Source organism: Oncorhynchus tshawytscha, linkage group LG01 (genome assembly GCF_018296145.1).
Source record: "Oncorhynchus tshawytscha isolate Ot180627B linkage group LG01, Otsh_v2.0, whole genome shotgun sequence".
Classification (NCBI taxonomy): Eukaryota; Metazoa; Chordata; class Actinopteri; order Salmoniformes; family Salmonidae; genus Oncorhynchus; species Oncorhynchus tshawytscha.
In genome coordinates, this window is record NC_056429.1 from 820,897 (window position 1) to 832,896 (window position 12,000).

Sequence of the window (12,000 nt, forward strand, 5' to 3'; positions counted from 1 at the left end):
GACCATTACAGTAGTGAGTCACTGAGTCACTTTGTAACCTGGACCATTACAGTAGTGAGTCACTGAGTCACTTTGTAACCTGGACCATTACAGTAGTGAGTCACTGAGCCACTTTGTAACCTGGACCATTACAGTAGTGAGTCACTGAGCCACTTTGTAACCTGGACCATTACAGTAGTGAGTCACTGAGCCACTTTGTAACCTGGACCATTACAGTAGTGAGCCACTTTGTAACCTGGACCATTACAGTAGTGAGCCACTTTGTAACCTGGACCATTACAGTAGTGAGTCACTGAGTCACTTTGTAACCTGGACCATTACAGTAGTGAGTCACTGAGTCACTTTGTAACCTGGACCATTACAGTAGTGAGTCACTGAGCCACTTTGTAACCTGGACCATTACAGTAGTGAGTCACTGAGCCACTTTGTAACCTGGACCATTACAGTAGTGAGTTCTTGTGCAGCTTGTTGTTTGCTCTTTGCATGCACATATATCACTGTATCATCTGCATACATTTGAACTTCAGACCCAGTACAGACAGAAGGCAGATCATTAATGTACAGGCTGAACAGGAGGGGCCCCAGTATCATGCCCACATCATAGCGTGGGCGACAGCTCATTGCTCACTCTGACACACCGAGTTCTGTCTTCAAGGTATGATTTCATCAATCTCAAGGCATCGGGGGAAAAGATAACTTGGGACAATTTTGTGATGAGAATCGCATGGTTAACAGTATCAAAAGCCTTCCTTAGGTCCAGAAACACAGCCCCAACAACAACTTTGTCCATCTTGGACTTCACATTTTCCAGAAGAAAGCAGTTGGCCGTTTCTGTGGAGTGTTTCGCTCTGAAGCCAAACTGCATGGAGTGTACTGTGAAGGGGCTGTTGTTGAGGTGGGCAATCAGTTGTTCTGCTACACACTTTTCAACAACCTTTGACACCACAGGTAGTATACTAATGGGCCTGTAGTTACTCACGTCAGCAGGGTCGCCCGATTTAAAGATGGCCATCTTCCATACCCTTGGAAACACCCCGAGACCAATAGATGTGTTGGTGACTTTAGTAATGGGGCCAATGAGTGACTCTTTGTAGTTTTTAAGAAAGGTCAAGTCCAGCACAAACACATCTTTGGCTTTAGAGTTCTTTAGTGAGCTAATCACCTTGTTCACCTTTGACTCAGAAGCCTCCCTTATGATGAAGACAGGTTGAGCATCGTGTACTAGCACTGAGCCCAAGAAACCAGTGGAGGGGTTCTGTGTCAGTACCCTGAGAGTCAATAAAGTAGGAATTGAAGGCTATTGCTATTTCGACTGCATCCTGTGCGAGATTGTTATTCACCATGATTTCTAGTCTTTTTGCAGTGTTACTATGGTCTTTCCCTGTTAACTTTTTTAGATTCTCCCAGATCAGTTTAGAATTTCTCTTTGCTTCACCAATGATGTTAATAAAAAGGTTTGCCTTCGCCTGTCTGATTTCTTTCATCACCTTATTTCTCAACATGGTAAACCTACGTCTGTCATGCTCTAATTTGGATCTTAGGGCTATTTTTAGAGCATAATCTCGTTCTTTCATCAATTTCCAGATTTCTCCATTTAGCCAAGAAAGAGTGCTCTTCTGTCCAGGTTTGGATTTGATTTTCTTTAGGAAACCATTTATTGTGGTCTGGATTGTGGATAGAAAAACCTGACTATCAGCTTCCACGTCTGTATAGGACAAGAGATCATTCCAGTTAATTCCCTTAATTGTGTTTTCAAAATACAGTTTAATTCTCTTAAGTATTCTTAGTTGATCCGGCTTTCTAACAGTAGAGAGGTTAAACCTGCTCTTAGACAGCTTTCTGGCTATAAGTGTCAGATTATGATCAGATAGCCCAGTAACCATATTGAATGATTTAGTCTCTCTCTGGTTTATTACTGAACACCAAATCAATCTGTTTTAGAGCAACAAGTCACCCTGGTTGGCCCTTTAACTAGCTGTGTAAGGTCAAAGGTATTAGTGATCCGTTTAAGGGTTTTCCTACAAGACTTGTCCTCATAATTAATGTTAAAATATCCCATTAAGATGACCTCTCTCCCAAACTCACATTCCCTAAGCAAGTTATTAAACTGATCAAAAAACACTTTTGGTGGAAGGTGGCCTATACATTCCAATAAGGGTAAAAGACATTTGGGGAGACAGTGTAACGTTCAGGCCAATACATTCTAGTTCATTATCACATGACCACTCAATTAGTTTACATCGGATATGTTCTTTAATGTAAATCATCACACCCCCTCTTCCTTCAATCCGGTCTCTCCTGAAAACCTGGTAGCCAGGCACAACCAAAGCAGCTGTCGTGTCTTTGGCTATGCCGGATTAAGTGATATGACATGCTATTCTATAAAATACATTTCTCCGTAATTAATATCACCTGAATAAGCTAATCATGTAAATGTAATTAACTAGAGAGTCGGGCACCACAAAATAATATTTATAGAGCTGTTATCTTCTGAATAAACTCTTAAAGACCTAGTAATATTTTACATCAATAGCAGTCAATATTAATCACCTTAATTCAGTCTGAAAGTTGTACATTCTTGGTTATCTGCACAAACCCTGGCTAACAAGTTGTATCAGTAATACAAAATAGGTATTTAGTAAATAAATAATTAAACCCAAACTAATCACACAAAATGACACATACACATAATTAATCATAACTTGATTACAAATTACATCATAAAGGAAAGCGTCCCTAGCAGGCGGAACAGATATGACAGCTTGTTACACAAAAGAAAAGGGGCGGGGTTTGAGTGAAAGAGCGGGAAGACTGAGGAACAAAGGTGAAGCTGTGCTATCGTAAATACAGTACCTGATGCATTCTAAATTACCACCCATTTCGAAAAGGAAAATGCAATAAATATTTACTCTGAGCTGCGCTTCAGTAGGTTGGTGGTAGATGGAAGGCTGTGTTGCCAAACCGAGTCCTTTGAAGAATGTCTCTGGTGGTCAATTGGATACGTTGTAGTAACGTCGGTGTGATAGACGGGATACTCTGTCTGTTCCTTCCTAACCTTTGTTTGCGGCTGCTGTTGCTAACTCAACGGCTAGGAGGTATCACTTCTGTAGTGAATAAGAGTTCAAAGTTCATACCATTCGCAACCAAAGCTCAAGCTGATGTTGGCTTCATTCTGTTAGTTATTGTCTGAACCATTCTGACATCGGACCGTCGTCCTCACATCCTCGGAACAGGAGGTTATATTGTCGTCAAGGCTTTATATAGGGAGGGAGAGGAGGGTGTGTTTGAAAAGTTGTATAGCCCATGTCCCTTCACAGGGGCGAGCCACTGATTGAGCAGAGCCCTACCTTATGAAAACCCAAATTTCACATTTTAGAAGCTAAAATCACATTTCATCCCATCACAAATAATTTCATATTCAAACATTTAAATTGAACAATTCCATGTGATTCCGATAACTGATGTGTAGACTTTCCACTGTGTAGACTTTCCACTGTAGAGTTTGTCATCTTATCATTGATGATATTGTCTCAGATGACAACTGAACTGACATCATATTCATTAAGTACCACCGCATATGTTCCATTGTTCAGATTACCAGAATATAGTTCATTTCCCCCCACATTCGGATGTTTCCAGAATCTCTATGTTAACCAAGGGGTTTGCAAATGTAACATCAGTAGGGTAGAGAGGAAAAGGGGGGGAAGAGGTATTTATGACTGTCATAAACCTACGCCCAGGCCAATGTCATGACACAGCATATGGAGAGTTTTTATGGAGCAGTGTCTCTGAGAGGCAGAGGAAGTCAAGGTTGGAGTCAGTGAGAAGATGTTGAATTTGATCACTTTTTGGAATGACACTACGAAATGTTCAAGTGCCCACCTAGTAGTCCTTGGGCTTAGCTCTTGGGGCCCAGATGACTCCAGAGTGATTGACACATTGAAAAAAGTTCCATTTGTGTTTTCTGACGGCTGGGTTTAGGCCGTTTTGTTTAGTTTTGATTCATTAACAATCCCTCCCACCTGCACTGGATGCGGGGAACTAATTAAAACAGCTTGCGTACCAGAAGCAGAGTCAGGGATCGCATATAGCGACGTGGGTATGTTTGAAGAGTCTGAATCTATCCTGGAGCCGGGTGAGTCGAGAGAAACCAAACCATAGCACTCACCCACTTCCACAGCGGCCGACGATCAGTAGACGAGGCCATCCACTGCTTTCCACTCCTGTGAGTATCGCTGGCTCAGTGATGATAGGCCCAGGATTGAGTTGCACATCCCCGGAAAGTAGAAGGGTAGTGAACAGGTAGTTTAACAGTTTCCGATAAATGTTGGACTTGCGTTTGTTACGCCTAAACGGTTCAGTGGAATAGGGAGCGAGGTAGACTTGGCCATTATTCAGAACATTATGGTATGCTGTGTACTGTCCACTCCCGTGGAACGGTGAACCAATGTGTTTGGTGTTGGTATTCTCCGGCAGTAGATTTGTGTCATCCCAGCAAGGACGCACTGAGATTATCAGTAGAGCAGCTACATAACTGACAATCATGGCAAAGTAATGGAGATAGAGCACAATTATGTGTTTTCTAGAGTGTAGGGGACAGTATTTTGATGTCTGGATGAAAAACGTACCCAAATGAAACTGCCTATTTCTCAGGCCCAGAATCTAGAATATGCATATAATTGTCAGATTAGGATAGAAAACACTCTAAAGTTTCCAAAACTGTAAAAATATTGTCTGAGTATAACAGAACTGATATTGCAGGCAAAAACCTGAGGAAAATCCAACCCGGAAGTTTTTCCTGAAAGCTCTCATGCTCTCTGCATGCCTTTCCTCCATTTAAAGGGATATCAACCAGATTCCTTTTCCTATGGCTTCCACATGGTGTGGACAGTCTTTAGACATAGTTTCAGGCTATAATTTTGAAAAATTAGCGAGAAAGATCACATCTCGTCATTGGATGGCTGGGTGCCAGCAGCGTTTTGCATGCGCCAAGAGTGGAGCAGACATTCTCTCTCTCTCTCCTATTGAAGAAGCTACAGCCCGGTTGAAATATTATCGATTATATATTGTAAAAACAACCTGAGGATTGATTATAAAAAAATGTTTGACATGTTTCTACGAACTTCACGGATACTATTTGGAATTTGTCTGCCCCGTCGTGACCGCTCGAGCCTGTGGATATATGAACCTAACGCGCCAACCAAATGGAGGTATTTTGGATATAAAAATAATCTTTATGGAACAAAAGGAACATTTGTGTAACTGGGAGTCTCGCGTGTGCAAACATCCGAAGATAGCGAAAGGTAAGTAATTCATTTTATTGCTTTTCTGACTTTCGTGATCAATCTACTTTGCTGCTAGCTGTTTGTAATGTTTTGTCTGCTGAGAGAGATGTCTTTACATAAATGCTTGGTATGCTTTCGCCGAAAAGCTTTTTTGAAATCTGGCACGCCAGGTGGATTAACAACAAGCTAAGCTGTGTTTTGCTTTGTTGCACTTGTGATTTTATTAAATATTTTTAGTAACTTAATTTGAAATTGGCGCTCTGCAATTCAGCGGATGTTGACGAAAATGTTCCCGCAAATGGATGGGTGCATCAAGAAGTTAACTCTTTGCATGAGTTACTTAGCTGGGGTCGGCGTACCCCTGATGTTTTACATCAAATAACAGCATTTGAATGAGAAACGGCACCTGCCGCACCACCCTGTCTTCCGTCCGCCATTATCTGGCCATACCCTTCTGTATGCTAGTAGGGTGAACAGGCAGTGGCTCGGGTGGTTGATATCCTTGATCTTTTTGTCATTCCTGTGACGTCAGGTGGTGTAGGTGTCCTGGAGGGCAGGTAGTTTGCCCCCGGGGATGCGTTGTGCAGACATCACCACCCTCTGGAGAGCCCTGCGGTTGCGGGCGGTGGAGTTGCCGTACCAGGCGGTGGAGTTGCCGTACCAGGCGGTGATACAGAGCAACAGGATGCTCTCAATTGTGCATCTGTAAAAGTTTGTGAGTGTTTTAGGTGACAAGACACATTTCTTCAGCCACCTGGAGGTTGAAGAGGCACTGCTGCGCCACACTGTCTGTGTGGGTGGACCATTTCCGTTTGTCAGTGATGTTGGTCATGGTTGGTAATCAGGCCTACTACGGTTGTCATCTGCAAACTTGATGATTGAGTTGGAGGCATGCTATGCCACGCAGTCATGGGTGAACAGGGAGTACAGGAGGGGGCTGAGCACACACCCTTGTTGGGCCCGTGTTGAGGATAAGCGAAGTGGAGGTGTTGTTTCCTACCTTCACCACCTGGGGACAGCCCCTCAGGAAGTCCAGGACGCAGTTGCTCAAGGTGAGGTTCAGACCCAGGGCCCCAAGCTTAATGATGACTTTGGAGGGTACTACGGTGTTGAATGCTGAGCTGTGGTCAATGGACAGCATTCTTACATAGGTATTCCTCTTGTCCAGATGGCATAGCGCAGTGTGATAGTGATTGCATCGTCTGTGGATCTTTGCGGTACACAAATTGAAGTGGGTCTAGGGTGTCAGGTAAGGTAGAGGTAATATGATCCTTGACTAGTCTCTCAAAGCACTTCCTGATGACAGAAGTGAGGGGTGATAGTGATAGCCATTTAGTTCAGTTATCTTTGCCTTCTTGGGAAGAGGAACAATGGTGGCCATCTTCAAGCAGACAGCAGACTGGCATAGGAAGAGATTGAATGTGTCCCTAAAAACTCAAGCCAGCTGGTCTGCTCTGAGGACATGGCTATGGATGTTGTCTGGGCTGGCAGCCTTATGAGGCTTAACACGTTTAAATGTCTTACGTCGGCCACAGAGAATGAGAGCCTACAGTCCTTGGGAACGGGCCACATCAGTGGCACTGTGTTATCCTCAAAGAAGGTGAAGGTGTTTAGCTCATCCGGAAGAAAGACGTCGGTGTCCGCGACGTGGTGGTTTTCCCTTTATAGTCCACGATTGTCTGTAGACCCTGCCACATATGTGTCTGAGCCGTTGAATTGAGACTCCTCTATTCTGACGCTTAGCTTGTTTGATTGCCTTGCGGAGGGAATAACTACCCTGTTTGTATTCGGCCATATTCCCAGTCACACCGTCATGGTTAAATGCGGTGGTTCACACGTTCAGTTTTGCATGAATGCTGCCATCTATCCACAGTTTCTGTTTCAATAGTCACGGTGGGAACAACATCCTCTATAAACTTCCTGATGAAATCACAGTGTCCAAGTCCACGTGATCAAAACAATCTTGAAATATGGATTCTGATTGGTCAGACCAGCATTGAATAGACCTTAGCACGGGTACTTCCTGTGAGTTTCTGCCTATAGGAAGGGAGGAGCAAAATGAATCATGATGAATCATGATCTGATTTGTCGAAGGGAGGGCGGGTGAGGGCCTTGTAAGCATCCTGGAAGAAAGAATAGCAGTGGTCGAGTGTTTTTCCAGCACGAATACCAAACACAGCAAAAAAAAAAAAAGGACCTTTTATCTTTCAAAGATAATTTGTAAAAATCCAAATAACTTCACAGATGTTAATTGTAAAGGGTTTAAACACTGTTTCCCTGCTTGTTCAATGAACCATAAACAATTAATGAACATACACCTGTGGAATGGTCGTAAAGACACTAACAGCTTACAGATGGTAGGCAATTAAGGTCACAGTTATGAAAACTTAGGGCACTAAAGAGGCCTTTCTACTGACTCTGAAAATCACCAAAAGATAGATGCCCAGGGTCCCTGCTCATCTGTGTGAATGTGCCTTAAGCATGCTGCAAGGAGGCATGAGGACTGCAGATGTGGCCAGGGCAATAAATTGCAATGTCCGTACTGTGAGACGCCTGAGACAGCGCTACAGGGAGACAAGATGGACAGCTGATCGCCATCGCAGTGGCAGACATGTAACACCACCTGCACAGGATCAGGTACAGGATGGCAACAACAACTGCCCGAGTTACACCAGGAACGCACAATCCCTCCATCAGTGCTCAGACTGTCCGCAATAGGCTGGACTGAGGGCTTGTAGGCCTGTTGTAAGGCAGGTCCTCACCAGACATCACCGGCAACAACGTCGCCTATGGGAACAAACCCACCGTCGCTGGACCAGACAGGACTGGCATATAGTGCTCTTCACTGACAAGTCGCGGTTTTGTCTCACCAGGGACAATGGTCGGACTCACGTTTATTGTTGAAGGAATGAGCGTTACACCGAGGCCTGTACTCTAGAGCAGGATCGAGGTGGAGGGTCCGTCTTGGTCTGGGGCGGTGTGTCACAGCATCATCGGACTGAGCTTGTTGTCATTGCAGGCAATCTCAACTCTGTGCGTTACAGGGAAGACATCCTCCTCCCTCATGTGGTACCCTTCCTGCAGGCTCATCCTGACAATGCCACCAGCCATACTGCTTGTTCTGTGCGTGATTTCCTGCAAGACATGTATGTCAGTGTTCTGCCATGGCCAGCGAAGAGCCCAGATCTCAATCCCATTGAGCACTTCTGAGACCTGTTGGATCAGAGGGTGAGGGCTAGGGCCATTCCCACCAGAAATGTCCGGGAACTTGCTGGTGCCTTGGTGGAAGAGTGGGGTAACATCTCACAGCAAGAACAGGCAAATCTAGTAGTGCAGTCCATGAGGAGATGCACTGCAGTACTTAATGCAGCTGGTGGCCACACCAGATACTGACTGTTACTTTGGATTTTGACCCCCACCCCTCCCCCTTTGTTCAGGGACACATTATTCCATTTCTGTTAGTCACGTCTGTGGAACTTGTTCAGTTTATATGTCTGAGTTGTTGATTCTTGTGTTCATACAAATATTTACACATGTTAAGTTTGCTGAAAATAAACAGTTGACAGTGAGAGGACGTTTCTTTTTTGTTGAGTTTACATTGTGTTGATAACTTCGGTAGCATTTTCTGAGGGCTAAAACAAACACACTGATTCCATTGAGCTGCATCGTGTTTAATATGAGGAAGGATAGTGGTTTAATAGGTTTATATGGAATAATCTAAACACGTGTTGTTCTAACTATGCTCTTCAAGGAGGTACGATGATACGACCTGAATATTCCAAAGTTTTGTAAAAACAGATTCCATTGATCTGCATGTTTTTTTTTTCATACAGATGACACCATTTCTATAATCTCTTCATCCTATTTAATAAAACATCTAGTCTGAAGTGGCAGACAGACCGAGGAAAAGGTTGCAACAGGAAAATCAAGAGAACATATTACAGAATGTTGATACATGTCCACATTGGTTCTGATCAAGAGGGTACACTCAGTCACTATATATCATTTAAAAATCAAGACATCAGTCAAGTTCTAATGCCTAAAATCACATTTAGTTGAAAATAGAAAACTACCAACTGGCTTAGACAGAGAAGACCAATAGACTCAAGAAAGAAATATACACATTTTCTGAACCTTGGTGTTCACCGCCAGGACACGGTCATGTTCACCACCAGGATATGGTCATGTTCACCACCAGGACAGATCACCACCAGGACATGGTCATGTTCACCATCAGGACAGATCACCACCAGGACATGTTCACCATCAGGACAGATCACCACCAGGACACGGTCATGTTCACCACCAGGATATGGTCATGTTCACCACCAGGACAGATCACCACCAGGATATGGTCATGTTCACCACCAGGACATGGTCATCACCACCAGGACATGTTCACCATCAGGACAGATCACCACCAGGACATGGTCATGTTCACACCTCAGGACAGATCACCACCAGGATATGGTCATGTTCACCATCAGGACAGATCACCTCCATGGAGGAATGTCAGGACAGATCACCACCAGGACATGGTCATCACCATCAGGACAGATCACCACCATGTTCACCATTCATGGTCATGTTCACCACCAGGACACGGGTTCACCACCAGGATATGGTCATGTTCACCACCAGGACAGATCACCACCAGGACATGTTCACCCTCAGGACAGCAGGACATGTTCACCATCAGGACAGATCACCTCCATGGAGGGTTGCCATTTTGAGACATAGAGAATAGGTTGCCATTTTGAGACCCATTTTTTCCTCTTTCATACAGAACTCAAATATCAAGCAGCAATTTGGTTGTGTGCTTTAAGGACGTGATTCAGGCTGAGAGGAAAGGTCTTGTCCTGGTGATGAGGTAGGTCTGGGGAGCGGTCTGCCGTCAGTCTGGGGTCGGGAACGGTCTGCCGTCAGTCTGGGGTCGGGAACGGTCTGAAGTCGGGAACGGTCTGAAGTCAGTCTGGGGTCGGGAACGGTCTGAAGTCAGGTTAACGCCTGGTGTCAGTCTCAGGTGTAGTTTTGTCAGATCTCTCTGTGTAGAAAAGAATGTAAGCCTTGGCTTTAACCACCGTCTCCTCCTCAGTCAGAGTCACTGTGCTGTCGTTGAAGTGGTACCAGCGACCCTCCCGTTTTCCATACGCTGTGTAATGTCCCGATCCAACCCTGCCAACACAATTAAAACAGATTTTAAAAGATACTGAATGGAAGAAAACAGAGTGAAACAGGGTCAGACCAACTAGTAATGGACGGGGGAGGGGGTTTGCTAAAGTTATATATATTCTACAGGCTGTGTGTATATATATTCTACAGGCTGTGTGTATATATATTCTACAGGCTGTGTGTATATATATTCTACAGGCTGTGTGTATATATATTCTACAGGCTGTGTGTATATATATTCTACAGGCTGTGTGTATATATATTCTACAGGCTATGTGTATATATATTCTACAGGCTGTGTGTATATATATTCTACAGGCTGTGTATATATATTCTAAGGCTGTGTGTATATATATTCTACAGGCTGTGTGTATATATATTCTACAGGCTGTGTGTATATATATTCTACAGGCTGTGTGTATATATATTCTACAGGCTGTGTGTATATATATTCTACAGGCTGTGTGTATATATATTCTACAGGCTGTGTGTATATATATTCTACAGGCTGTGTGTATATATATTCTACAGGCTGTGTGTATATATATTCTACAGGCTGTGTGTATATATATTCTACAGGCTGTGTGTATATATATTCTACAGGCTGTGTGTATATATATTCTACAGGCTGTGTGTATATATATTCTACAGGCTGTAATGTGTATATATATTCTACAGGCTGTGTGTATATATATTCTACAGGCTGTGTGTATATATATTCTACAGGCTGTGTGTATATATATTCTACAGGCTGTGTGTATATATATTCTACAGGCTGTGTGTATATATATTCTACAGGCTGTGTAATGTGTATATATATTCTACAGGCTGTGTGTATATATATTCTACAGGCTGTGTGTATATATATTCTACAGGCTGTGTAATGTGTATATACACTGCTCAAAAAAATAAAGGGAACACTAAAATAATACATCCTAGATCTGAATGAATTATTCTTATTAAATACTTTTTTCTTTACATAGTTGAATGTGCTGACAACAAAATCACACAAAAATTATCAATGGAAATCAAATATCAACCCATGGAGGTCTGGATTTGGAGTCACACTCAAAATTAAAGTGGAAAACCACACTACAGGCTGATCCAACTTTGATGTAATGTCCTTAAAACAAGTCAAAATGAGGCTCTGCCTAGTGCCTGTATGACCTCCCTACAACGCCTGGGCATGCTCCTGATGAGGTGGCGGATGGTCTCCTGAGGGATCTCCTCCCAGACCTGGACTAAAGCATCTGCCAACTCCTGTACAGTCTGTGGTGCAACGTGGCGTTGGTGGATGGAGTGAGACATGATGTCCCAGATGTGCTCAATTGGATTCAGGTCTGGGGAACGGGCGGGACCATAGCATCAATGAGAATCTCAGTACCAAATGGCAGTCAGGCTACCTCTGGCGAGCACATGGAGGGCTGTGCGGCCCCTCCTGCTCCTCCTTGCACAAAGGCGGAGGTAGCGGTCCTGCTGCTCAGTTGTTGCCATCCTACGGCCTCCTCCACGTCTCCTGATGTACTGCCTGTCTCCTGGTAGC

At 43.8% G+C, this 12,000-nt stretch overlaps 1 protein-coding gene across 2 annotated transcripts in view; it reads right to left on the bottom strand.

Moving 5' to 3' along the window:
• Positions 1-10,025: 10,025 nt before the first annotated feature.
• usp3 (ubiquitin specific peptidase 3) overlaps positions 10,026-12,000 on the bottom strand; it is a 29,211-nt gene continuing 27,236 nt past the window's right edge. For both annotated transcript variants that reach the window (XM_042325720.1, XM_024405704.2), the window contains exon 14: positions 10,026-10,460. In XM_042325720.1, the coding sequence (XP_042181654.1) occupies positions 10,286-10,460 (175 nt within the window). In that variant the 3' untranslated portion in view covers positions 10,026-10,285. The remainder of the gene's footprint in view (positions 10,461-12,000) is intronic.